General features: G+C 41.1%; 3 protein-coding genes across 6 annotated transcripts; 2 read left to right on the top strand and 1 right to left on the bottom strand.

Annotated features, from left to right (window-relative positions):
- The first annotated feature begins 1,128 nt into the window (after positions 1 to 1,128).
- LOC147139125 (zinc finger protein Gfi-1-like) lies at positions 1,129 to 6,263 on the top strand. Of its 2 annotated transcripts, none has more exons than XM_086047426.1 (5): positions 1,129 to 1,279; positions 2,311 to 2,544; positions 2,712 to 3,073; positions 3,448 to 3,585; positions 4,395 to 6,263. In XM_086047426.1, exons 1-5 carry the CDS (start codon positions 1,204 to 1,206, stop codon positions 4,737 to 4,739), a joined length of 1,155 nt encoding a protein of 384 aa, XP_085903552.1. In that variant the 5' UTR covers positions 1,129 to 1,203; the 3' UTR covers positions 4,740 to 6,263. The 2 variants fall into 2 exon arrangements, with proteins under 2 accessions (XP_085903552.1, XP_085903553.1); XM_086047427.1 differs by having other exon boundaries at positions 2,715 to 3,073.
- Positions 6,264 to 7,731: 1,468 nt separating this feature from the next.
- Positions 7,732 to 25,208, top strand: LOC147139126 (glomulin-like). 2 transcript variants are annotated; one of them, XM_086047765.1, is made up of 19 exons: positions 7,732 to 7,891; positions 8,474 to 8,569; positions 20,035 to 20,143; positions 20,230 to 20,355; positions 21,249 to 21,359; positions 21,422 to 21,530; positions 21,598 to 21,832; positions 22,039 to 22,132; positions 22,206 to 22,372; positions 22,653 to 22,706; positions 22,774 to 22,957; positions 23,356 to 23,397; positions 23,492 to 23,565; positions 23,678 to 23,762; positions 23,835 to 23,944; positions 24,082 to 24,145; positions 24,218 to 24,353; positions 24,903 to 24,997; positions 25,063 to 25,208. In XM_086047765.1, exons 3-19 carry the CDS (start codon positions 20,060 to 20,062, stop codon positions 25,177 to 25,179), a joined length of 1,887 nt encoding a protein of 628 aa, XP_085903891.1. In that variant the 5' UTR covers positions 7,732 to 7,891; positions 8,474 to 8,569; positions 20,035 to 20,059; the 3' UTR covers positions 25,180 to 25,208. The 2 variants fall into 2 exon arrangements, with proteins under 2 accessions (XP_085903891.1, XP_085903892.1); XM_086047766.1 differs by lacking the exons at positions 7,732 to 7,891; positions 8,474 to 8,569 and having other exon boundaries at positions 19,556 to 20,143; positions 22,774 to 22,804; positions 22,868 to 22,957.
- Positions 23,126 to 26,906, bottom strand: c12h1orf146 (chromosome 12 C1orf146 homolog). 2 transcript variants are annotated; one of them, XM_086047767.1, is made up of 7 exons: positions 26,890 to 26,906; positions 26,359 to 26,404; positions 25,971 to 26,064; positions 25,699 to 25,861; positions 25,461 to 25,539; positions 25,214 to 25,327; positions 23,126 to 24,211 (listed from the first exon to the last, which is right to left on the bottom strand). In XM_086047767.1, exons 1-6 carry the CDS (start codon positions 26,904 to 26,906, stop codon positions 25,220 to 25,222), a joined length of 507 nt encoding a protein of 168 aa, XP_085903893.1. In that variant the 3' UTR covers positions 23,126 to 24,211; positions 25,214 to 25,219. The 2 variants fall into 2 exon arrangements, with proteins under 2 accessions (XP_085903893.1, XP_085903894.1); XM_086047768.1 differs by lacking the exon at positions 26,890 to 26,906 and having other exon boundaries at positions 26,359 to 26,875.
- Positions 26,907 to 27,983: the final 1,077 nt, after the last annotated feature.

Consider the following 27,983-nt stretch of genomic DNA (forward strand, 5'->3'; position numbering starts at 1 on the left):
CTGGGATTTATGTTGTGTTCGTCCGTTTGTGTGTGTGGGGGGGGGGGGGCGGGAGGGGCGCTCATTGCATGTTAATTTGATGAATTTGTGTTTATTTTCAGTGAGCGCGTGTTCATTTTGTGCGCACTTGCTGGCAGGAAACGCTGGCGTGTGTGCACGTGCACGTTTTTATCGTCCACGGCGTCCTATCTGCGGGCTTCTCGCTGAGCGGAAGTCTAATCGAGCTCGGGCACGTCTCCTTGCTCGCATCCTGTCGCGATTCTGCTCCTTCTGATTGGCGGCACGCACGAAACTACGCGCAGCCGTGCGGGCACTAAATCAACAAATGGGCCTGTTGGGCATTGATCAGATGCACGCAGGAGTGAGTGAGCGAGCGCTCACAAAATGATCGTGTGAGATGCGAACTCACACACTTTGAGCCGTTTATTGAACGGGGTGAACAGGCATCCATACAAAAACAAAATGTAAAAGCTCGCAAGGAGCGTGGAACGCACGCTAGTGTTCAACTAACCACGTGACTGCAGCTCCAGACGTCACACGCCAGGCCGCGCACCCTTGCAGTCACAAAATACACTTTATGAAATGCACATTTCCCTACATTCGCTTTTGTTAAGATTTAATTTGCTGAAAGGATGGGGAAGCTGTTGAATGTGAGGCGACAAGAGAAAAAAAACCTGAATTATTCAGTCAAAACAGTTTATCTCGATACATTCACTTTAATGTTATTGATGAATTTTAAATGTGATTTGCCTTTTCAAAAACATATTACTACTGTATGTGTGTTTTGGCAGAGCCTGGAATGTATCAATTTCAATTTACTTCCATGGGAAATTTGATTTTGGAGGCATTCCCTACGCAACCCGATGATAGAGTGTTTTGTTTCTAGTGTCAATAATAACGATGATAATAATGTCAACTGCTGTTAAACCCACAGGTGTCCATCGAGTTGCCCCCCGCCGCCCTCTTTAAACTGAAAACAAATAAATAAAGCCTCTATTGTGTGCGGGTCACTCTCTTGGCTAGTGAACGCGCCTGGGGGCTCATCTTCCTCCTCCTCTTCCTCAGCGTCACCTGTGAGCGTGACACCTGGCGGGCGTCGGGCTTCCTCGCGCATGCGCGCCGCGGCCTCAAGCTTGAAAGGCAACAAGCAGGCAAGCAAAAGAAAGACAAGAGGAGAATTAAGAGAAGAGCACAGCGACGAGGATGCCTCGCTCCTTCCTGGTGAAGAGCAAGAGGGCTCACACCTACCACCAGCCACGAGCACTGCACGACTGCACAGGTAACGACTACGACATACGTCATATTTCGTTTGTTTTATACTTGGCATCTTGAAATACGTCTTCCCTGTGTTTGGAGACCAAAATCAGTTGATTAGGCATTATACATTAATTTAAAACCTTAACATCTGACCGACTGTTCATTTTTGTCTAATAGTTTGACCGTTAAAATCAATATTACAGTAAATAGGCTACACGTTTGTTTGTGCACTATTACGACGTTAAATTACGACATTGTTCGTATTTTTCGCTGTCATGCTACCAAATCAACTCTATTACTATCAAATCAAACTAATGTTACAAGTAAAAAGACGTTTGAATGTGCACTCTTTAAATATGACCAAGTGTTTCGATCACCATAAAAGCAAACGCACCTATTTTATTGTTAAAATGAACATGTTATTTATGTGCACACTTAAAATGTCAAAATTATGGATAAATTGTTCATATTCTTTTGCTGTTACTATACAAAATGATTTGAATGAAGTCAAGGTGGAAAGTGCTGATGTCTTACTGTTAAAATAATACACGCGAATTCTTACGTTAATATATAACAATTTGTTCCTATTTTTCGCCGAGACGCTATTAAAATGTAGTCCCTTAAAATTTAAGCCAAAAAGGCTTTTTCAAACCTCAATTGTTTTATTGTTAAAGTAAACACAATTTTTAAGTAAATAGCCATGCATATGTGCATGTGCGCATTTTCAACATATATTAATGTTTATATTAAAAATCAAACATTATGCGCAGTATTTAACATCCACACACTCAAAAACATGATTCCAGATAAATCATTACATGTTTTTGTAGTGCAAAAATATTGTTCAACTGTTGTAATGAACACATCTCGCAGTAAATAGCTGTGTGTCACCATTTTAAAATTGAATCAAAACATATTAGCAGTGTGAATGTGCACATTTTCAGCATCTATTATCAGGATCAAAAACATGACCTTATTGAGGGGAATCTGTGTTTTTCGGAGTGCCATGTTTGAAACTATTCACATTTATTAATATGGTTGGTGGTCGTGTAGGTCCTTGGAGTGATGGCGGTGGGTGTCCTCCTCCGGAACCATCCGGTCCCGCGTGCCTTCCCACAGAGGAGGCTGCGGTGACCGCGGACACGTCGTCTTTCTCTCCGGGTTGCCTCGGTCCGAAGGCGGCTGACTCCTCTCCCAAGTCCCCGCTGAGCTGCGCCGGCAGCCTGTGCTCGCCCTCGCCGGACTATGAAGGCTTCTGGAGGCCGCCGTCCCCGTCTGCCTCACCGGGTAAACACACCGAAGGAGTCAATTATGATTTATATTTGTTATGCTGCTAAAAACATCGCTTAAATGAATGATTTCGTGCTGTGTTTTGGGGGGTGGTTTCTCAGACCTGACGCCAGAGTCCCTTAATGTTATTCTTCTCTTAAAGTTTGCTTCCTGTTTTCTTCCAGTAGATTCGCTCAAATCTTTCTCTCCTTTGGTGGACGACACGCCGACCTTTTCGGTTCCCTTCCGGCCGTACGACTGGAGCGGATACCCTCCCCCCGCCGTGCAGGGCCTCTATCCCGGCCCGGCTCCATCGGCGCACGGCTTCTACGCGGAACCCGGCGCGCAGGTGCTACACCACTCGTCCGCGTACACGCAGCAGACGCTGCGGACGTACGGCCGTCACGCCGCCGCCGCCTCGCTGCTCTTCCACGACGGGGGGGCCCTACACCCCCACCACCTCGAGCCTCACCGTGAGGTCCCACCGGATGTTCTGTGCGCCAGTCTGGTGCTTAACGGCGCCTACAAGTGTCTCAAGTGCAGCAAGGTGAGACATTGGTGGAAGTGGTGCTGCAGCAACACGCACGCGCGCACACGCGGTTTTTCATTGGTGGGAACTTAGCGCAACTTTTAATAAGCCAAGGCACATATTTGACATTAACAAAGCAACAAAATTGTCACAAAAAAACTGATCTACAGCTTATGGACCTTCTGCCATCTAGTGGAGGATCATTGAATTGTTCTGCATGTCACTATATGTCACAGGCATAGATAGACTTGTACAGGGGTGCCCAAGCCTCTCTATTTTACATGTTCTCTATTTTTATCTGCTTGAACTCGTCCAATTACAAGTATCAAGACTGAAAATACTTTTGCCCCCGCAGTTACACAAGGATGACATTTTAATATGTGTTTCGGCAGGTCTTCTCCACGCCGCACGGGCTGGAGGTGCACGTCCGCAGGTCCCACAGCGGCACCAGGCCCTTCGCTTGTCCCGTCTGCAGCAAAACCTTCGGACACGCCGTCAGTCTGGAGCAGCATAAGGCCGTCCACTCCCAGGTCAGTGGACCAAAAATGTTCAATGATTACCGTAGACTATTACCGGGGGTCTAACAATGACCACCACGCACAAGCGCATTTCACCAAACATTTTTTCGCGGGGTAGTGATAGGGACCGAGTCCAAGTCGCGAAAATACGCAAATAATTGATTTGAGAATAAAGAAATCTGGTAAAAAAAAAAAAAACGCACAAAGCAATACAGTACAGTAACCATGTGAACTGATGTTGGCCGGATGTTGTGAATTTCACTACCGCCATCAAGTGGTGGAATATAAGAAGCTCAGTCGTAAGGCAAAATTTATTATATCGACCAAACGACAGCTTGCAACTTGAAAAACTCCTAAATTGGGGCACTCTTAACTAGGGCTCAACCCATGTGGATTTCTTGAGGGCGACGACGATTCAGATGCATGGCAGAATAAAATTCAGATAATCGATTAATCGGCCGATTATTTTAAAAATATATACAATTAGTGAAAAATTTGCTTTTATGTTTCCCTTAACACTTATAATAAAGATGTGAAGTATAGGTAGAACATTTGACTGTTTTACAAGAATTTGGTCTTTAGTATTTAACTTTAAAACAGAGAGAAAAATTGGCAAAAAATGGCAATGTTTGAAAGCCATTATCTTTGTCTTATGCTGTAATGTGTTAATGTGTAGAAAAATACAAATTAAAAGAATGAATAAAAGTGCCAATAAAATCAGTTGTCTGAATAATGGGTTGGGAACTACTGTTCAAGTCACTGCACCGCAACAAGTACGTGACTCACGTGACTGACTCATGACCCCCCCCCCCCCCCCACAGGAGAGAAGCTTTGACTGCAAGATCTGCGGCAAGAGCTTCAAGCGCTCGTCCACGCTGTCCACGCACCTCCTGATCCACTCGGATACGCGTCCCTACGCCTGCCAGTACTGCGGCAAGCGCTTCCACCAGAAATCGGACATGAAGAAGCACACGTTCATCCACACGGGCGAGAAGCCGCACAAGTGCCAGGTGTGCGGCAAGGCCTTCAGCCAGAGCTCCAACCTCATCACGCACAGCCGCAAACACAGCGGTTACAAGCCCTTCGCCTGTCACCTGTGCAACAAAGGATTCCAGAGGAAGGTCGACCTGCGCAGGCACAAGGACACGCAGCACGGGATCAAGTGACGGGGATGCGCTATGACTTTTTTTGCAACACTCGCCTGTCTTATGTTGGGGGATAAGATACGGCCATGTGGCGTATACTTGTTTGTTACATCAGCATCAAATATCAATTTTGTGGCTATCTGAAGGACGACAACACGCATTGCCATCCCGGTAAGAGAGGCTGGTATCGATATTGATATCGCAAAGTATCGTTTGCTTGATACCACAAATGTGGCCTACACAAATTTGTATCTCCACTACAGTTTGATATTGATGCTTTACAAAAATGAAGATTAACAACAGACTTTTCAAAAGTACTGATATTGCAATGTATCATTTGGGTGATACGCTTTCTGTTGGTGTTGATATTGATGTTTTAAAAAGATGTTGCATAAAAGAAGGATACAGTACAGTACACCTTTCAAAAGGACTGATACTGCAATGTGTCATAAGGGCAATACCACATGCAAAATATAGAACGGTATCACTGATACAGATAATGATATGCAGGCTTTAAAAACACTGAATCAGTCAGATAACAAATAGACCTTTCAAAAGTACCAATATTGTAATGTATCATTTGGGCGTACTTTGCCATTACAAAGAAAATATAGGTTGGAATCATCGATACAGATATTGATATCAATACTTAACTGTATATTTCTGAATTCATATCTCCTTTCAAAGTTTGAAATATTTTGATTGATTATTGTTAAGGCTGGTATCAATATTTCAGTTGTGCCCAACTTTCACAGGAGGACATTTTAATGGTCAAATTATACGAAAAGTTCCTCTTTTATTATTTTTATGTTTCATGTATTCATTTTCTTTTAGGCTTAATGTGATATCGAATCACTGTAGCTGTATCAGAGGTGTTTTATTTATGATAAATTGGCAAAATGTGGTCATAATATCATATGTGCCGATTCGCAGCTCCTCACATTCATCGTTTATTTTTATTTAGCGATGTTAAACACACACACATACACACACAAAGATTATAATCTTTTTTTTTGTTTGTTGTCACTCGGCCTCTGAAGTCATGCTGGCAAAACATTAGGTCAGATTTTAGGATTTTTTTTTTCTTTTCACCATTCAACGGTTTTCCCCTTCTGCTGTGACCAAACTGCTATAAATTGCAACATTTGGTTTAATGATTAAAAATGTTGAGGGATTTCATTCTCTCAGTTTTAGAGATTTTTTTTATATTTGAAATCTTTATACATCTTTACAAAACAATCCCATGACGTCACATAATATTTTTTTTCTTATTTACCCGAATTGTAATACACGAGATGATTTATTTAAAAAAAAAATTGAAATAAACGGTCCTTGTCTCAAACTTTAGAAAGAGCCGGATTAAAATCAGAAATATACATTTTAAGAATATATATCATGTTGTACGGACAGCAAGTCTCGCTAAAAACTAAATAATACATAAAAATAGCGAATCTGTGAAAAACGATTTATAAAAAAAAGACTGATTAAAAGAAAATGCATTGTACATAATTCATGTACAAGTTGTTGTAGTAGTAACTTTCGGCGATCGCCACATGAGTCACTTTGCATGATTTGTTTAAAACAAGTAGATTCAAAATTTAATCCAGTGCCTGAACAAAGCTACAAAAAAGTATTATATTTGCATGCAGCATTTTGAGCCATGTGAAAAAAAAAACGAAGACACCGCAGCAAAGTAATCGATTTTGCTCAGTTTTTTTAGTCTTTTATTTTTTTTTCTCGAGCTGTACACTTGTTTTGCTGAACCAGATTTTACTAAAATATATAATCCATAGGCTGCATTGGTTTCAAGTTGGTCTTTGTGCTGTGATTGCGTGTGCTGCCGTCCGCAAGTTTGTTTTGCCCACCCGGATCACGTGTTTGCACCGTCAACAACACGCTGATTTCTTTCGTTTATTTTGAGTTTTTTTTTTTCTTACCAAGGTTTAGAAGGTTGCCAAGGTTTTTTTTTTGCAAACACCAGCAACAAGATGATGACAAAGAAGACGGTGAGTATCAGCTGAGCTGCAACAAAACACGTTTTTAATTACAATAATATCAGAATAGGGACAATGAGAAGAGCGTTCCTTTCTGTGCACTTTGTTATTGAAATCAGTGACTCACAAAGATTTTGCTCGCTCACGCCTCATTTGCTCAACATGCGCGAGGCCTGCGGAGGCGTTTTGAATATTTTAAAGGCCACAAAAAGGATGAGCACGGTGAAGAGGAAGAGGAGGAGGAGGAAGAGTAGGGCTGGGCGTCTGAAATGAAAACACAGCACACGTGTAAAATAAGGACGGTAATATCTTACAGTTATTGGTTTGATTAACATTTCATGTTCCCCAGAGAGGGGGAGAAAAAGTCAATCTCAGGGAGAAAAAAAAAAGGTTCCATTAAACGTAACCGCATTCCTGCCAAGCCTCGGGCCACGCGCACAAATCAATCACGGCTTTGCCACGTCTTTTTTTTAATGATTTATTGATAAATCTTCCTTGTTTCTTGCGCCCATTAAAAAGGAATTTAAACGAATGGGTTCATTCTGCAGTTGCTGACACTGAGCTGTTCCTAATATTGTGACTTCCTATAGTGTGTAGCTAATTCGGGTAAGGGGCATTTAAAAAATATTTTCAAATACACTCATAGGTAAGAGGAAAACATGAAAGATAAACGACATCATTAAAACAAAATTGAAAAGAAGATAGCAGAATAACTCAACATACTTAACATGTACTAACACGTGAGCTCGATTCCCAGCCACAAACCACTTCTTTAGGCGTACCATCTAACGAGATTAATCATTTCCATGTAAAAATATATACATTTATTGTAACAGTTAAATACGAAATGTCAATTGTGGTCTTGTGTCCGTGGGAATTCCATTTTATTTTCCCCAGGGTTTTCGTCCTTTCTGGTAATGATTACCTTGCGATCCAAACACCGCCCCCTCCGTTTCCTGGTGGTACTGCAACATCTGCTCCTCACCTGAAGGTTCTAGAAGACAGAAACACGTTAAATGAAATAAATGTAAGACGAACACACATGTACTGCCCTCTTGTGGACAAAGTGACCTTCGAGCGCTACCGCAGTGCATTGTAGTCCAATCCAATGCTCCTACATCGCTAATCCAGAGTGTTGAAGCCCGTAGAGTGTGATTTTGGCTACAGAAATATCTGTCTGTAAGTATACTATTGTGAGGAGTGTTTGCTTGCAATAGGTTATAGAATTTATGTTTCAATGACGTTTTAAGTTCCGAATTTGATACAAGTTACTAGTCGCTAGTTAGCGCTAGCATCCTTTTAGCAATAAATTAGCATTATGCTAACTGTACGCTAACGGTTATGCTAACGTTTGGAAACGATCCCTTATTTTAGGGTTTGCAGCTAATGTCCGTGGCTGATTCAAGTCTATATTGTTTCAAACTATGTATAACGTGGTTGTAATGTGTCGCTATGTTTTGTATGTTACCGTTTTACAGTTAACATCCAGTGAAGTGCCAAAACAGCAAGAAGCTTCCTGGTCTTAATTGGAAAATATGTTAGCTATCTGTAAAGCTAGTTGCCAAACACTAGTGAAGACAGAATATATAGAAGACAGAACAATAACACATTTTAAGCCGTACCTGGACTTTCTAATGACGCAAAATTCTAATGAATTTATATAACATTCTGTCTTTTGTCTTAGATTTTTTTTAATTACTAACTTAAAAAAAAGAAAAGAAAATACAAGTAATTTTAGTTTCCATTTTTTTCTTTTTTGAGATACAAGAAATCACTCGACCTATTTTCTCTACATTGACTTGTGAGCAAAAAGTGGTGACACAAGCGCAAAGATGGTGAAAAATTCTCCAAAAAGAGGTAAAGTGTCCTTGCTTCCACTTGTTTATTGCCACTCCATGTTGATATTTACTATCAAACGACACAGAATTACACATTTTAAAACAACATTTTCATTGGAAAGTGCACTAGCTTAATACTAAGACACAATTCCAAACAGCATAGCGGTGCTAATGAATAGCATGAGTGTTTCAGATTTTAAAACCCTTTAAGCAATGGATATTTGGACACAAATGGTGCAGAAAAACACGCACTCAGACAATTACAGAATACTAAAAGCGCTTTACCCCCACAAGATTATTAATTTATTCTCAAAACTTTTTTTCATGAGAAATATGATACAGTGTCTAGTAAGATTCAGACTCCCCACCCAAAAAATACAAGTTCATCGTTACAACACTTTCTACTCAAAATCTGATTGCATTCTCATAAAGTTGTAACTTTTTTTCACAAAAAAATCATACTTTTTGGTATTAAGATTCACTTTTTTCTTGATAAAACTTTTTTATCAACCTGAGGAATCCACCCCCCAAGAGAAAAGTGCTTCTTTTTCCCGCAAGTCTCAGAGTTTAAATTTATTATTATTATTATTATTAGTAGTAGTATTTTCATTATTATTATTATTATTATTATTATAAAATTGAGACTTTGCTCCTTAAAAATTCATCTCAATTTTTGGTCATAAGATTCTGGCTTATATAATTTGAAAAAATGTGCCATATTTTAAATTATTACTATTATTATTTTAAGACTTTGTTTTCATAAGCGCACGTTTGTCATGAGAAATCAGATTTATTGTGGCATTTTTTTCTGTTGAAAATGAAACTTTTGTGCCTTAAGTTTCCAACTTTTTTTCCTGAAAAAAGTAAACCCCTTTTCTTAGAAATACAACTTTTTGCCATTACTGCAACATCGCATCTTTGCTGTTGTGGCAGCCATTCTATTTCTTTCGTGTGTGGCGCTAATATCCGACGGACGAATCTCCCAAACTACCATTTAGTGACGTTCACCTGATTTTCAAGCGTCAATATGACAACATTTGAGTCTTGTTTTCACAGGTTTATGCAAAACCGACAACAGGGGCACTTGCTTGTTGAACTGTAAAGAGACAAGCTGCTGATTAGTGGAAAACACAAAGAGTGTAACTGGGATGATCGCCCTTAGGCTACGCTGCTTCTCATGCGTACGCGTGCGCGTGTTGTCAAAATATTTGCTCGGCTTTGTTTTTGTGCAGGTCTGACGAGTTCTGGGCATCGAACCTGCGAGCTCGCAGCAGTGATTAACTCAACGCCGGATTCAAAGAGTTGAGCAAAGTTTAGGTCGTACACATGAAGCCCGCTTCCCCACATCTTTCCTTCAACATGGAGGCTTATTCATTATTCACCTGATGTGACAAACAGTGCAAAGCAGCTGTCAGTGCTGCAACAAGGCGCGCGCACAAATTATTCATGATGCTGCAGAAAGAAAAGAAGGGAGAGCATGAAAATAATAACAAGAAGAGACACAGCGACCTCCATATCACCATTTAACACCGCTACTTTATACCTTTGGCAGAGACACGCACACACGGAACACACAATCATGGGATTACGGTGCATATAAAAAGTAATGGCAGCACTTCACTCCCGCCCCACACACAGTTTGTTGTTACAACGTTACTACAAAATAGATTTAATTATTTCCCAACCCTCAATTATTCTCAAAGTCTCAAAAAGTGAAACATAGCATTATTTGACGGATAATGAATTAGCGGTACATTACATAGCTTAGAGCACACAGTGGTGTTGATTTTTAAATTAGTAGCTAGTAATACCTTAGCGGTTTTGAATTTTAATTTTCTTTTTTTAATTTTTTTTTTTACAAACAGTACAAAGACATTGCTTACCTTGAAGGACAAAAATGATGTTCAAATGACAATACAAATGACCATGTAGATCTCTGGATAAAGTTATGTGTTAGCACCATGGCGTTAGCATTTTGATTAATAACAATATAACCTTATTTTAGAGATAAGTACAGTCGTACCTGCAAAAAAGAACAACAGCGCTTGCTTCAAGCTTTTCATTACGTTTCCCATCAAATCTCAAAACAAAACAAAGACAACTACACGTGTCATATTTAACCAGAACACCTAAACTAAGAAAGTCTGCTATCTTAAAGTGGCAATGTGTTGTCCTCTTCACTCCTTAGACTTGTTTATAATGGCATGTCCCAAGGTGATCGTCCGTGTGAGTGATTCTAAATCCAAGACCACACACACAATCACACATTAGAATTCGGCAGGGGCCAAATGAGGCCATCTTGAAAGCTTTCCATTAGTCGGGTCTGGGGCCCTGAACAGCGTGAGTCTGGAGGGGAGGGGCGTGTGTGTGTGTGTGTGAGTCGGCATATGTGTGTGTGTTTAGCCGCTTCATTTAGCATCACATATCAGCAGATGATTGCATGTGAGCTGAGCACCTTCTCGATGGTGACCAGACCCGACTAAGCACCACCCGTGTCATTCCACAATGGGTAGACATTTTCTGTACCCCTCCGTTGAAATTTCAAATAATCCACTCACAAAATACATGCAATTGTGGCGTAAATGCGACAGAATGTAACAGCAGCAAGAGTGATTCCTAAATATAATTCATAATACTAAACAGCTCTTAAGCACCCACTAAAATCGTGTTTTTCCTCTTGCCCCTGCCTCTTAGTGACCAACTTACAGAACAAATATATCAGATGAAATCATTTTTAAATCACTGTTTATATGATTTGGTTGATTTGTTTCCTGTAGTCATTGAAACATTTTTGACATTCAGTATTTTGGATCATATGCTCTGAAGTTGTGTCCTTCAACATAAAAACTTTCTGCCATGTAGAGGTAGAGGGGAAAAAGTGCGCTTCATTGCTCTAACCGGTATGTCCACCTAACTTTCATATTTTTTTCCAACGTTGTTAGCAGTAAGCCAACGCAACACCGTTGCTCATATGATAAAAAAAAAAGCCATGTTCATATCAGTTTTTCTTAGTTTTTTTAAAATTAAATACCAAAGTCTATTCTTGACCAGTTAGCAAAGCAGCTAACATGTCATCTCGAGCCAAAACTCCAACATTAGCATTGATTTGCAACGCTGTTACCATAATTTCTGTAATACTAACAGTAAATCAGGACTCAAATCAAATCTTGCTTTTTAACTTAGTTATAAAGGATTCATTCAGACGTATATTTTCAATGAATGTTTTCAGGTGCTTGACTGCGCTAACAAGGTTGTGCCAAACACAGCAAAATGTAATATTTTCGTTTCGTTTTTCCAAAGTGTAGTTGCCTCTATTATTTTCTAATTCTAAAATGACCTCCCGTTCACTTCATATCTTGTTTTTTTTTTTCCCACTTTCTCTGACTTGTGCGGTTGATGTGTGTTTGTGTGCTAAGACAGAGTACGAACGCTGCAGGTGACATTAAAAGGATGCTTAAAAGGGGATCGACGTGATGAAGGTTTTCTTGTCTTCAGGGGAAATAAAAGACGAGTTTGAGCATAAGTGACAAGCCAGCACATTACAACCTTTTAGCGCTATCGTGTTCTTGTTCTCTGACAAAAGCCTTCATGTGTCTTTTTTTTTTTCGGGGGGGGGGACAACATCAATGCTGTTTTGAACTGTGTTATAATCACAGATGAGACAATAGCCATTTTCACATCGCCTTTGTGAGGAAAAAGAGGCACAGCAGGGTATCGGCATACAGGGTATCGTCATTTCGTTATACGGTGTACTGTGTAGCATTTGGTCGTTAGTTTCTATCACAAAGAACTCATCTAAGTGAACATTGCCACGTTGCCATAGGGGCTTCTCCCTTTCAGATGAAAAAAAAAAAAAAAAAAAAACTTTATTTGAATAAAATTACCACTTTTTTCCTTAAACTTATGTCGTTTTTTTTTTTGTTTTTTTTTCAAATACCGGTAGTACTTAATTCTTGTAAATGTACGACTTCTCTGAAATAATGACTACATTCCTAAAATATATGCCTAATAACTTTTTTTCTATAAAAACTCAGAAAATGAGTACCGGTATTCTCGTAAGATTGTGACTTTTTTTTATCGTAAGCTTATGACTTTTCTTTCGTAAAAAAAAAAAAAAATAGTACTTTATTCTTTATTTTAATTACAAATTTTCTTCAAAAAATGAGACTGTAAAACTAAGGCTTTACTATAAGACAACAATTTTTTATATTAACGTTTGAGAAAATGACTAATCATTAAGATTGCAACTTTATTTTCAAATATAAAGAAAAATGCATACTTGTAAGATTAAAACTAAAAAAGAAATGCCATACCTTTTTCTTAAATAAATCCCCCTTTTTTTTTTAAACTTAAACATAACTTTTTTTCTCATTGGATTACAACTTTTAAAAAAAATAACTTATTCTGATACAAATAAGATTGTTTACCTAAGATTCAAGGCCCGAAATGAACGGTTTTGCATCGCAAGTGGACACGGGGAAAAGTTGGATGCCAAAACTGAAACTAATCAACATCTTTATTCAGTAATAACCTTTGCGTATACGAATAGTGTCAAACGTCTGGATCTGTTACAGTAAGTACGCCAGGCCAATAGGTGGCAATGTCACCAATTACCTGTCCTAATGCGCCTTATCCGAAACGTTTCCTTTTGAAAGTCTTCTTCAATTTAGATTTTGCTGTGTCTAAGCCATGTGGACACGTTAGCAGTGTAGTAAACGTTCACTTTGTCGTAGACGTGTTCCAACACCCACTGTTGTTGTTAGCATTGTGAGGTAAAGTGTCATTTTCAAATGTTTGTGCTTTCAGGCAGGCATTAGCACTTCAAACCATGTCCACTTACCCTCATGTGCGTGTACATTAGCATGCTCAAATAAATAAGTCAAAAATACGTATGTAAATAAGGCCGACGCGGCTTTGAGAACCGGCGCAATGATGTCGCCGATGAATCTCCCTGAAATATTCATGCTGCCCGTCACCGGCGCCCCCGAAGAAGCCGGATCCATAAGAGCATCCCGCAGCCGCGGGAAGCAGTGCAAAAACGACAAAGATTCATCCTCAGCCGCCATGAAATATTGATAGCGAGGCATTCAAGTAAAGTTACTTTTTGTGTTCTGATTTAATGAATGATTTGAGCGGCGGCGGCGGATGTCAAGTGTGCTGAAGCCTGCGCTAATGCCCATCCGGGGGTCTTGTGTGGTCATGTGTCACACTGCAGGAGGATCAAAGCCCGTGTGAGGGATCCCGCCATCGGGTGAAAGTACTTCCACGGGCCCAGAGGTCCAGACCACCGGGGAGGGGCTCACGGTATTCCGATGTTTGAAATCTTGGATCCAAAGGGGACTTTTTAGCGGGAGAAAATCTGCTTTTAATCACACGCCCGCACATTAGAGACACTACGAAACTCCAAAAACGGGCAAAGCTTTGGCAATGGAAAGAAATGGATCGTGGCAGTGCAGCGGCGTTCCCATTCTCCCTCTGGCATCCTCTGAAACATTGATGAACCCATCCGGAATCTGATCCCGCCCTGCAAAGCTTTCATAATCATCACACCACCGGACAGGAAACTCGTATTGGTCATAAACCTCACTTGGCCGCCCTGAAAGTCACTGTGGAGTCCGGCAAAGTGCACCGCTATGCTCTGCCCACAAACAAGGGCGAAAAGGCAACATTTTCAAATTTGGTAACTAAAGGACTCCTTTTTTTTTTTTTTTAATCAACCAAACCTGGCCGCTTCAAACCAAAATGATAGACTTCCTGTGTTTTTTCAGACATGGGTGGGTGAGATTTTTTGTGGTCTATTTCTGATAGACATGCCTAGCAAATTTTTTAAGTTCTACTAGCTTCAGGGGCTGGATTTTGTCATCAAACTTTACTACGATGCTTCGCCCACACAGAATGACAAAAAACGTCTTTGAGTAGTGCTGTGCACGAATCGTGGTGTTTTGAACTGGGATTTGAATGGGCATGAAAACCCCATCAGCGAATCATAATTTACTTACGTTATTCGAATACGATCTGTAACTGCTGCATTTAAACACAAAATATTTCAATTTTTAGTTTGGAACCGAGGGTTCTTCCGAAACTGTGTCTTTCAGATTGTGTCTGATTGCTACCAAATGAGACCCATGTATACTAGACGGATAACACAAAATTACAAAAAGGTTAACATTTTGGCATCGGGTGTGTGCAAACCATTGCAGCAAATTGACATTTTGGTTTGAACCTTGGTTTGTCCTTGAAGGGCTTTCATTTAAATCAGCCTGCTATTTACGTGCTAGAAAAAAAGCTGCATTCTTTAAAAAAAAAAAAAAAAAGTCTGAGGAGACAAAGTCTCCAATTAAAGTCAAAGGGTTGCGGGCAGATGACCTGAAAAGGAAGGCTTGAGTAGGCAGGAAGTGTCAGGAGACGCGTGTGGCAGGTGAAACGGGAATCGTCGCACTCGAGTGAACACTTAAACGGATAAAGGCAGTTTGGGTGTGGGGGGGGGAGAAAGAAAGAAACGGGACTAAAAGCCTCCCATCACTTGCAACAAGACATCGGTACCCCAAACATGGTGTGTCAGCATCTTTAAACAGCGACTGACGGAATCGTCTTGACAGCCAGTTCACATGTAACATCTTCGATCGGTCCCCCTTGGGGAGACACCGGGCAGTTTTAGCCTTGCCGAGCGCGCCACAAAATTCCAAGTTAAAATTTGGCTGTTTTGTGTCGACACTCATCATTTTAGTAGAGGAAAGTCATATTTTTTTGGGAGGGAGGAAAAGTAGCATTTTCATTTTAGACCAAAGTTAGAATCTTATGAGTAAAAATGTGTGAAAAACGTTGAAATCTTACAAGAATAAAGAAATATTTTTTTTTTATACAAACCAAGCACTTAATATCCATCCATGTTGCGATGTATTGCTCTGCTTACGTAAAAGATATTTTAACGCTACAAATAACGAACCTCACTCCACATTGAAACATTTCTACAAAATAGCCAACTCACTATCTAGGCCACTACATAGTGGATAGGGAGGTATTCCGAACACAGCCATATTGATCGGCGCTTGTCAGGGAACCCGCGGCAGCTAGCTTGTCGCGCTGAAGCGAGAGTCTGTCCGTATTGATCGGCAACAAGTTTACAAGGAGAGTCACGGCTGAGACGGCGAGATCTCACACCGTGTACCCCCTCGCTTGATGCACAGACAGATGCTGTCGCATGGGAGCTTTCACCTCGCCGCGACATAAAGCCGCATTACGGAGATGTTGAGGGATGCGGGAGAAGATTCTCTCGGAGAGTAAACACACAGCCAGCCCCTCCCTGCAATTGTTTGCTACAGGGGTAAAGCTTTTACAAAAAGGGGGCATAGGTCAGTAGCATCCCTGGTGAGACCGGCAACTCCATTAGCTCTCAGGGCCACTGGGGGTGTCCCTGCGAAACCCACCTCCAGCCGGGGCCTCCCCCCCCCCCCGCTTAAAAAGATATTCTGGCAGCAAAAGACTGATGTCAAATCATCTCCGTTACACTCGACTGGCTGTCTTTTTGTCACACATTGTGACAACAAACAAACAGTGCAGGCAAGGGCGCTAAAAGCAAGAACGTATGTAAAGAACGTACGGTATTGCTATCACTGAGGCCGTATACGACGATACGTTCACGTTGCGTATAAAGCTGCTTTGATATGATTCACGGCAATTACGATGCGATGGGATTCACTCAAAATATTACAGTCTACAAAGAAATTGATAGTGATACCATTCACCGCAGGTGGGCACTTGATTACATTTTGCTGGTCCGTCATTCGTTATTTTTCATGACAAACTGAATTGTAATCGTCAGTCCGTCAGAAGTCAGTTGGTCCGTCGGTCGATCCCCCAAAAACAGTCAGAAAAACGGCCTTCCATCAGTGAATGGCCTAACGGTTAGTCACTGACGGACGCTGTTAGTGACGATTACACTGACGGATGAAAACTATCTTCCGTCATTTTAAGAGATGTCCCGTCATTCGTCCATCGTCAGCAAAACGGGTGTCCTTCAGTGACGCAATGTCCATCCCTACCGTTCAATCCAATGACGATATAAGGAATTACTCCCAACGGTGAAGCATAAGGAATCACTCCAACTACGATACACTCAAGTTAAGATATGATACATTTACGATATATATATATTGTACACACCTGCTGCTGTTGTTTGTGATATGAATCACCCCAATTCTGATACGCTCCAACTACGATGTAATCAGATTCGTCCAAGCACAACGCATTACAAATCACCCCCATCTCGACACAATACATTCACCACACGTGTGATACTCCCGATGTAATATGAATCACTCCAATTCCAAAGCAGTAGGAATCACATTTACAATGCACAATAGAATAGACTTGAATTACGATGCAACGCATTTTTTTTATAGAATGTAAGAGGGTTCATTCAAATTGCTACATGAATCCCTCCAATCCCTCCCGCAATGTGAACCACTTCAATTAACGATGTAATATGATTTATTCCTAGCTTGAGATTTGGGCTGAGACTCCACAGAGCTTTGACGAGATTTTTAGAAAGCAGCAGTGTATCCTAAGTGGATCCCCAGGAGAGACTCAACATGTTTTTTGGGGTTGTCTTTTTACTTGGCAAGCGGGCTGCTGGTGGTCTACAGAGGCCTGCAAGGGAAGTGGACTGAATAAAGCGTTCACTTAAAACCTGGCTCTTGCTAAGAGGTCACCTAGGAAATGCGCTTGACGCTTTCTCCGACTGCCGTAGCATTTCTCCTGGGACAGTGGACAACATAAGCAAACCAAATCTTCAAAACAGAAGATGCGTCAGAAAAAGGACTCAATATAGACAGTTTGGAGGAAATTGGTGGAAATATTCGGGGTGGGAATTTCATCACGCACATGAGATATTTGGGCAAGCTCTGACCTTGTGGATTTGACTTATCATTGGATTTGGCAGGACTCTCTAGGACTGCTTTGTCTATTAAAGAAACCCCAGAACTTGACCAAGATAAATGACCACTTTAAAGATAAATGTATACTAAAATCCCTTGCAATTAAGCATTGCCCATTTATGTAAGTGCTTATAAAATGGTAGCAATCAGACAAGATCTTTCGAACAATTCTTTGAAGGACCCCAAAAATGACCGAAATGGCTGCTTCAAACCAAAACGGTAAACTTTGCTTGTCCCACAGTTAACGGCAAAAATTCAAATCCTTCTATATTTAGCGTCGTTCATCCGTCTAGTATGCAAACGTTTCATTTCGTCAAACACTGTTGCTGTGGCGACACGCTGTTTTCGACGAAAACGTGCGTTGATTTTGTCGTTCTAAACCTGCGTGAAAACTCATGAAACTTTGCACACTGTATCTAGTTCGCATTTGGTTACAATTGGGAAAAAAAATCTTTGAAGGGTGACCGGCAAACCAAAATCACCCTAAAATGGCCACTTCAAAACCAAATGGCAAACTTCGCTGTCATGCTCTGCCAACAAGAAATGACAAAAACTTGAATCCTTTGCAACATAGTTCAAAAATTTGGTAGTAGATCGACAAAAACTCTAGAAGTACCCCCAGGCCACTTTTTGCCACCAAAACGGCAAACCTCCTGTGTCTTTTCAGGCGTGACTTCATGAGACCACCAAATTTCATGTTGCTATGTCAAACTGGCTCCAGGGGCTGAATTTTGTCAAACTTACAGGGGAGCTTGCATGACCCCATTTCTTCATCCTTAGCCACCACACTGTGTAACATAATTGAGTCAAGCCAATTAAAAATGAATGGACATGTGATACCAGTGACCTGAGACAGATCTGTGCTGCCAACATGCTGCCACCGTGCACCAATTATTTGACAAAGTGCTCACGTAAACCATAATTTACAGTTACAACAGCATTACTGACCAAAATAAGTCTAACCATTTTTTTAAAAAAGGTGCTATAAAACTCTCAAACAAGTCAAATGCGCTTTTTAATTAAATGATTTTCTCCATTGGTTTAGATTATAAAGGCGTATTTGTATGATTACACACAGACAAAAGCAATATGCAAGCATAATAAGGACTAGGACAAAGGGATCCAGATCATGGGTGTGTTTGAATTCTCCACTCTGACAGCACTGTGAAAACAAGAGCTCATCAGCTCCTAATTAAGAAGGGCAAGCTGCACTTTTATTTGCTTTTCTACGGCTTTTGTGCCACGCTTTCATCGCACTGTACGGAGACGAGCGGCAGATGCTTCCCAAATCCCATCGTTCAAACACGCATCACAGCGGCCCATTCATGGGAAATCAGGACGGCGGGAAGTCTGTGATTGTCCTCCTATTGTACCAAAAATACAAACACACACACGCGCGAACACACTATGACGGGGATGAGCGGAGTCTTAGCGCCTTTTGTGTTCAGTGCAATATGCTGGAAAGTCGTTTTTAATCCACAGCAAGCGTCTTTGTGCAAAAAGCTTGTTCATTGCATTACGCTGAACTCAATCAATCTTGCTCCTGTCCTGTTCCATGATGTGGACAAAGCAATTGACACAACCCTTGTTTACAGAAACAAACGCAACACAGCCAACAAGGAAGGAATAACCTAAGTATCTCAAAATTGTCTTGTCCTATTCTATAAAACGGGCACTAGCATTGCGCCAATTGAGACAAAAATGTTGAGAGACAATCAGTTCTTTGTCGTTTCCAAAAACAAAAAAACCCAACACATTTAAGAAATATGAAGTAATAACCTGACTACTTAGAACTTGTGTATCCTGTCCTGTCCTATTCTGCCATATGGACAAAACATTGAAAGACAGTCGTTAATCATTTCCAGACACAAACATTCCACCGCGTTGAACAAATATAAATGGATAACCTGACTACTGAAGTATTTTCTATCCTATCCTGTCCTATTCCTTAATATGGACTAAAATATGGAGACTGTCCTGATATGTATTTCTGTTGTTTAGCTTATATTTGGTTTTGTTTCACGTTATGTCTTGTTTTCTTCTGGTTCGTGTCTTGTTCTGCTCGTCAGTCTGGTCCCTTGTGTCGTCCAATCAGCTCCCTCGGCCACTTGGGTCATGTCTATCCCAGCTGAAGGTGGACTAGCCACCTGTTCCAAGACGTCTGCCCATAAACTTTAGATGAAGGCACAAGTGAAATAAAATGGTTCCACTTCCTCTAAGTGTACTGTGGCCCAACAACGTTTCTATTCCCCAGTAGCGTGTCTCCCTCTAGAGTGCAGTAATGGAGCAACAGTACAAAGTTGCTTTTAAAAGCGCCTCTTTTCTTGGAAACTGGAACCTTTCCCGATTGTGTCAGGTCTTGAGTGGGTCCTCGGATCCTTCCAGATACACTTCCAAGCATGTTGTGTGAGCACACCGAGTAATCCTCTTACAGCACAAAGGCAGATAAGAGGTTTACGTCAGGGTTCCTCTCGGAGTGAATCGACGAGCGGGGAGACATTTGTGTCCGGGTGAGTCTCGGTTCTGACAGTTGTGGCGGCCGGGCCAGCTGCCGCTGTTCCAGGATAAAAGACATGGCGGTAAAAGGATTGCCTGAGAGGCCAGAGGTGACCGTGGTGATGAATGAGGGGACGGTCAACGACCTCATCCACCGATGGGTGAGTCCACAAACTTCTCCGGAATGTCTTGTACTTGCTGTTGAAGGTGGCTTAAGGTGCCGATAATATCAATTGTCCTTTTGTAGAGAGACACTCTTGAGGATGAGCTGACACCAGAGGACCAGCAGCACTTCAAGGAATTGGGATGTTGGTGTCTCGCTCAGGGAGACAGCCAACGCTTCCTGATGTTCCTTCAAGATGACAAAAATCAGGCAAGCAACGAAACAAAAGTCTCGCTGTGGCTGTGTCCAAATGTACCTCCACAAGTTCAACTCGAACCTGTTCCAAGTGGAACTTAGATTTGGTCAAAATTTTGCACTAAGATCGATTACATTTGGAAGCGTTTGTAAAAGAGAAAAAACGTACACCATCATAAAACCTTTACATTAGCTAGCGGTAGACAAAAGCACATGGACAACAAATGACATCACTTGTTTTCTGAGTTTGGTCACATGACGTTCGCAAGCTGATCTGTGATTGGTCATTATCCGAGTAACTGTGATGTCATTTTCAGTCAAGTGCCAAAATGGCCGACGATAGATAAAAATGGGTGGATTTTGCGGCTTAATTCTGTTTTGAAGAATACATTAATACATTATTGCAATTTCTTGAGTTGAATTCCCTTAAAATATAAAGAAGTTTTTTTCAAAATTGGTAAAAAAAAAATTACAAATATTCTCTCAAACTATTTTCTCTCTAAAAAAAACAAGATCCCACCAAATAGAAAAAAAAAACTTTATTCACTCCAAACGAATTTTCTTAAATAATAAATGTTTTTATTTTTTCTACAAAATGTTTTAGTTTTTCTTAAGAACATACAAAAGCCTCCTTAAAAAAGACGTTTTCCACAAAATATACCAAGTCTAAAAACAACTCGGGGCGATTTGCTGGTTGACTTCAACATCCGGGTTCCGTATTGTTTCCTTTTAAACAAAAAGATGGCTTTGACAGTGCGCAAGAAATTTGATAATGTATTTACATATGGAGCACCTCATTGCAAAATGCCTCGTTATAGTTGCGGCAACACCCTGCTTCACTGGATTCTGTGTGAAAGACCTTTTAGTCATTATCAATCTGTTTTGTTTTGTTTTTTTCTTCCCTGTAGAGGCTGGTCAAGTCCATGGGCTGCATCCTCCTGGCTCCTCTGGTGAAGGAAGCGCTGAAGAACGACAAGACTTGGGAGCACATCCAGGCGGCTATCACACACGTGACCACGGTGGGTTCGAAAATGAGCGTGACAAGCTGGACGAGCACAATCCTGTTCATTCCGTCGTTTAGACCTGCAGACCTGATGAAGTCCTGCAGAACTTGATGGACGTCACGGAAGACGCGGATCCCGATGTTATTTCCGAGACCCTGGTGATAGTGGTCCCGCATCTTGAGACAGGTCATATCGAGGCAGCTCACGGGCGCCCCCTGCTGTACAAAGCCTGAATTATACTGTGCTCAAACAGGGCTGCTGAGGTTGGAGGAGGGTCGGGCGTCCTCGCTGGGCTCGGCGCTGAGGGTCCTGCACAAGCAGCTCACTCGGTTGCCGGTGCCGTACACCGAGCAGCTGGAGGAGGAGGACCAGTTGGGCCTGGGCCGCTGCTGCCACGCCTTGACCGCCTTCACTAAGGCCTTCTCGGAGGAAGTGAGGACCGACGAAGGAGGGGCACACCGGGAGATGAAAACGCCGCTGCTTAACTTGTACGTTTGACTAAAAGAACTTTATGTCTGGCTTGAAGCTTTTTTACCCCTCAGGATTTTGTTAAACATTTTGTAAAAAAAATAAAAAATAAATAAAAAATCAGCTTTAAAGCTATCTGGAACAAATCTAATGGTGGCCTAAACCGTTTGCAAAATGTGTCAGTCATGCCACTGAAGGTTCAATGTGGATGTTTGCCATCGTGCAGCTGCATGCAGAGCCTCAGAGAACCTTTGCTGGAGGCTCAACTGAGTCCAGGGAGGAGAACGACGCCCATGTGGCTGTTTGCGTCACACATCACGGTTGGACAGTAAATGCGCAAAACTCCCACGAAGGGTTTTCATTTCTCCATTAAAATGTGTTTTCATTACGCAGGCCACTTTAGCCGCCATCCGAGAGTCGGCGGCAGACCTCCTCTTCTTCAGTACGGTGAAGAAAAACATCCGGATGGACAAAAGTCAGCTGGCCGAGTCCAAAGGCTGCCTGGCGTATCTCGTGTTTGTCAAGCTGCTGGGTGCAGAACGCTTCCCCATCGTTTTCAGGTGAGACTTTGGATTCCGACATGATTCTCACTTTTTTTTTTTTACTTTTTCATTCCTCCACATTCAAAACAGCATTTAACTTGAACCCTTATTCTAGTGCTTGTATTACTTTTAACTTTGTTTGTAATTTAAATAATTTACATTGTTATGTTCAATTGTCTTAAGTCCGTTTTTTTGGGGTTTTTTTTTTATGTGCAGCACTGTCTTTCAGCTGTGGTTGTTTTTAAAGTGCTCTAGAAATAAAATTGAGTTGCCTTACATTCTTTTCCGTTGTTCCCAGCCCCGAATTTGTCCTTCGGCACAACGTAGAATATGTCCATCAGCTGCTCAGGAGGTACGCCGTCAACGAACGATTCTTCATCTTTTCGTACGACTAAAAATACATTGTCCCTCTTTGTCAGCAAAAAGGAGTCACACGTAATCAAAGGACTGGTAAGGAATAAAGATCGGCCACGGGAAAAATGTGTTGTTGGATTTAACCGTATGGTCCTCCAGGCGCTGTTTGAAAAAAGCCTGGAGAGAGTGCAGGACAACAATCTGCCAGCCGCTTTGCTGGAAGTGAAGAGCTTCTATGATGTAAAGCAGGTGGGACATTTAGTGTACAATTACCTTTAAAGTCAGCTAATGTTTTGAAAGCTTTGTTCCGCACACTCCAAAAAAAATAAAGAAATCAGAGCATGAACAGTTTGGACCACATATTTAAACGTAGAAAAACGGGTAATATTCACATTTGGCCTGAGATAGTTACAGTTTCATCTTGGAAGGGGGATTCCCCCATCTGTGGTCCCTTCTCAAGGTTTCTCATTTTTCTCAGTTTTTTTTTTTTGGGGGGGGGGGGTTTCCTTGCCCTCCTGGGGGTTATGATCATGCGACGTTGTTAATATTTTGTCAACTATGGGCATCCGAAGCCCTTTGAGACTTTCTTGTGATGAAGGGCTAGATAAATAAATTTGACTTGACAGTTGCAATGTCAAATGTCACAGAGTCTGCTGCAAGTTCTGACTGACTGTCCTATGCAACATCTGGTGAGTATCTTTGACGTCATGACACATCATCACCTAATAGTAACTCTGAAATATCAAATCGCAACTACTAAATCAACATCGTGTGCGTTTACAGAGAGAAAGTGGACTGAAGGTCCTACAGCTCCTCATCAATAAACTCGACGCTGAAGGAAAGCACAAGCTCTTCAGGCACGTTGTCGTCTCGAACCTTGGCCAGTAATTTTTGGACACTATATCTTGGCTTCTTAAACCTTAATGCCAGCTATTTATTAATTCAAAAAAAAAAAAATAACAACAACAGGTGTCTACTAAAAACCAGCAAGCATCCAGGAGTGGAAGGTTATATTGTGAAGAACATCAGAAATCAAGTCGAGTTTTCTATGAAGGTGACGTTCACTACTGACATGACACCCAAAACAACAGCTGTAGTCCAAAAAATGACTATTATGATGTTGTAGCCGGGCAAGGCCACAAAGTGGTTCCTGGGGACGGAGTTTGTGTCGCTGTTGGGCTTGGTGTTAAGTTTGCCGCAGGCTGCAGAAACAAACGTGCTCCACAACATGGACAAGTAAGTCTGTTTATGTTACGATCAAACTACAACACTAACAAGCTAGCCGAATTACAAAACTAACCTAAAATGTCAGCTTCAATGCCAAAAAAAAAAACAAAACAAAAAAAACCTTTGCCTTGTGTGTGTCCATCCAGGATCATGGAGAGCCTGAACCTCCTGCGGTACCTTGTCATCCGGGATAAACCACTGAAGAACAACGTGGGTCATCTGAAGTGTACGTCCTTCTTCCTCACTCGTCTAGCCGCCTGATATGGTCGATTATATCTGCAGGCGGACGTGTGGGAAGGAGTGTGCAGCATCAAGGATGAGTACATCAAAATGCTGCGCTTGTGCATCAAAATGTCAAGGTCTTATTACACCGCCGAGCTGAATGAGCTGAGGGATGAGCACAGGCTCAAAGCCAGAGGTAAAAGTACACGCACGGAGAATAACACTGGTCAACAGCAAATTTCAATCAGACATGGTGTCCCTAACCGTATTTTTGAGATATTTTGTTTTATCATTTCATTTTTTGATCTGTGCCCTGCGACTGGCTGGCGACCAGTTCGGGGTGTAGTCTGCCTTCGCCCATTGACGGCTGGGATAGGCTCCAGCAACTCCCCGCGACCCTATATAGGATAAGCGGTTTGGAAGATGACATGACATGACATTTTTTGATCTTGCGCAGTACGGATTTTACCATGCATTGTAATTTATAGCTGACATTTCAGAAAAAAATTCGACCCGTTGCTAAACCTCACCCTTAATTCATAACATTTTTAATTTGTAATTACCGCACTAGATTAGTTGCATATTTTTTTTCTTGTAACGCATGTAATGTGCAGACTTAATTGTCATAACACTATATATATATATATATTAGTAAAAATATCAATTTTTGTAAGACTGCAGTAAAACGTTTTTTTCCTCATATTGGATCATGTATTATAACTTGCTTGCCGTTTCTGCCCTCTAGCGGCCAGAGCTTCAACCTGCACCAGCACATCCCCCCAAAGTCTGCCAGTCAAACGTGAGAAGATATCAAAAATGTCCCCTGAGGTGCAACACCAGGTAAAACACACGGACGCGCGTATTATAAATCGTATGACATTGCTTTACTTTGAACTGTACTTCAGGTTCTGCAGAGCGCTCTAGTGACCTTCGACCTGATGGAGAGCCTCATTGTGCGCACGGAGGAGATCGTGTCGGAAAATAACCCCGAACGACTCAACGCCACCGCTTTGTTTGTTTAAATAAACAATGAAGTTTCAAATCTCTGACACTCACGGTGTTTTATGTGAGCTTTTTAAGCATGTCCCACACGGGGCTCCTCTCTACAATGTGAGTTTTGGCCAGAGCCATCCTGTGCTGGATGCGGTCCACGTGAGGCTTGCTCGTTGCCTGCGGGGAAAAAAAAGGTCCACAATTTACTCGGCTGCGCAAGAATTTAGCAGTAATCGAATATGGAGAGGAAAAAATGGCTTAAATCCATTGGTGGGTTAAGTTTCGGGCAAAAGTGTAAATGTAGCCTTACCTTTGCAATGGTCAGCATTCCTTTAAGAATTTCGCCGTTGTTTCGTACAGGCAAGATGCGGAGATTACTGCCAAAGAATCTGGAAAAAGAAGACCAAAAGCTTCTATGATATATATATTTTTTCCTTTTGGCAAAACTACTTCTACACCCAATCTGATACCTTGACTTGAAACCCTCATTTGAATCCAAACCCTAACCCTAGCTATTCATAAAATGCCATTCTGTGATTTTGTCATACTTTTGTTGGATGAGTGAGAGCATGTCCAGTTGTCTTTTGCCATTGAAAGGAGCGTACAGCAGCACAAAACTATTGCGGTGGACCTGCACAAACTTCTGGATTTGCTCTATAATGCCCGATTCATCTTGGACATTCTCGGGCTCCACCAGCTTGAAGGCGGTGCCTATATGCGAGACAAGACTAATGAGCAGACAACCATTTTATATTTAACACAGAAAAATATATTTGACTGTGTTAGAGTCAATAAAAAGAACGATTAGACATTGTTGTACCAGACAGAGGAAAAATGAAGGATCCACACTCCACACTGTCAGACAGTCGGATTCTGTGCTGTTGAGCTTGGAGCATCCTGATGGTTTCATGGCTCTGAACAAAAACCCCAAAAGACATTCACAAAGTCAAAAGGCTTTAAATTTGATGCGCACCTTTGGTGTGACTTAAGAAGCAAATACCTGTAATCAAGTAGACCCACAGATACTATGCTCAAATTAAAAAAATAAAAGAGAAACTCGTTTTCTTATAAAATAGGTATACAAACGGGTACATCATTTTTCAAAGGTAGGAGATAAAAGTAAATAATGTTATCATTAAATACCAAAATAAAGCACAGATACCAGATAGTTGGCCTACAGCAATTTGTTACTGCCCTCCACGGTTTACCTGCAGTGACGTGCTAATGATGATAGTTGTTGTCCACCTCATTTCCCTGTCAGCCGCCATCACCAAAAGAGATTTTAAGGTAATTTTGAAGAAATACCCACAACAAAGTCTTATTAAAAAAAAAAAAGAAACAAGATAAAAGAAAGAAAAAAAAGGGATAAAAGCGTTTTGCCGCCCCAGTGTCAGCAAGCTAGCGCTCTATCCTATCTAGCTGCTACGAACGCTCGCTCACTCAGCCTGTGTACTTTGGGTTTCAATAAATTAAAAGTTAATGGAAGGTGTCAAAAACTAAGTGTTGAAAATACTTTACAACAGAAGTCTTTTACTGTGACAACTGTCCGGTCACAATTGTGTGATATTGAGACGTCGTTTTTCAAATTTCTGTGTGACTTTTAATTTGCTAAGACCGGAAAACGTTACTGGTGTTTACAAGCGGTAACGGCGATCGGTTCCTTTGTATACATTTCGAGGTTTAAATGACTAAAAGCTGTTCGAATATGTAAAAAAATGTCACTTAAACTTTTACTATACCGTCTATACTTTTTCATTAAAAGTTACACGTTTGTGTCAGTTTCTTGCCTCGTCTTTTTACTCTTTTTTTCATTTACTCAGCATGATCACTGTGATACTTTAAATTTGTTAAAACCGGAAAAAGATATCAGCACTTGCTCTTGCGATCTCGTCCAGTCGGTGGCGATACGCACCAAGGAGATTTAACCCGCCAAAAACAAGACGACGAAGAAGAAGCAGCAGCAGAAAAAGAAGAAAACCGTACATATCAGGTTCAAGTCCAAGTCTCCCGGTGACTGGCAGCTGTGATTTCAATGAGTAATTTAAACATTTTTAAGCTATTTGCCATTTATATACAAATATATGTATGTACACTATTTAGAAAAAACGACTATGTATAGTAAGGCGTTTTTTTTGGGGGGGGAAAACCCGACCATTTATAGTAAGGCGTTTTTTTGGGAAAAAACGACCATGTAGTTTGTTTTTTATTTTTTTAAACGACCATTTATTGTCAGGCGTTTTTTTTTTACATACATACATACTTATTATACTAAAAACGTGTTTGTTTATCTGGGTAATGGAGCATACGTGTACGTTATCATTGTTGGATCCTTCATCATCCAGGCGAGATGTTGGGCTTTCTCCATGGTTGTAGTGGATACTCCACGATGTCCGAAAATGTTGGCCAACTGACTTCTTACAAGTTGGAAGACATCTGTGATGCTAATTTGACGACACATGAACATGTCCATAAGGTCAAATTATTTTCAATCTTTTCTCAGAGTACCACCATTTTTGTCCAGGTCTGTTTCGTGAGTTTATGATTATCATTTTTAAAATAAAGCTGTTCAACCATAATTCAAAAGGTATTTCTGATTTTCATTAGTTTTCGTTAAAGTCTTATTTGTTTTTATTACTTTTATTATACATTATAATTATTAATAATAATTTCTTTAACAGAGGATACCAACAATTTTTTCCAGGTTACAATACAGTTCACGATGTCGTCTTCAGGCGCGACGCTGTCGCCATCTCCTGGTCACTAGGAGAAATGCTTTCGAGTGACAACTTCCGGGTATCTAAAACCAATACGAGCCGTGTTTCGATTTGTGTCT

The sequence above is a fragment of the Filicampus tigris genome, chromosome 12 (assembly GCF_054856515.1).
Source record: "Filicampus tigris isolate MCC_2025a chromosome 12, RoL_Ftig_1.0, whole genome shotgun sequence".
Lineage (NCBI taxonomy): Eukaryota > Metazoa > Chordata > Actinopteri > Syngnathiformes > Syngnathidae > Filicampus > Filicampus tigris.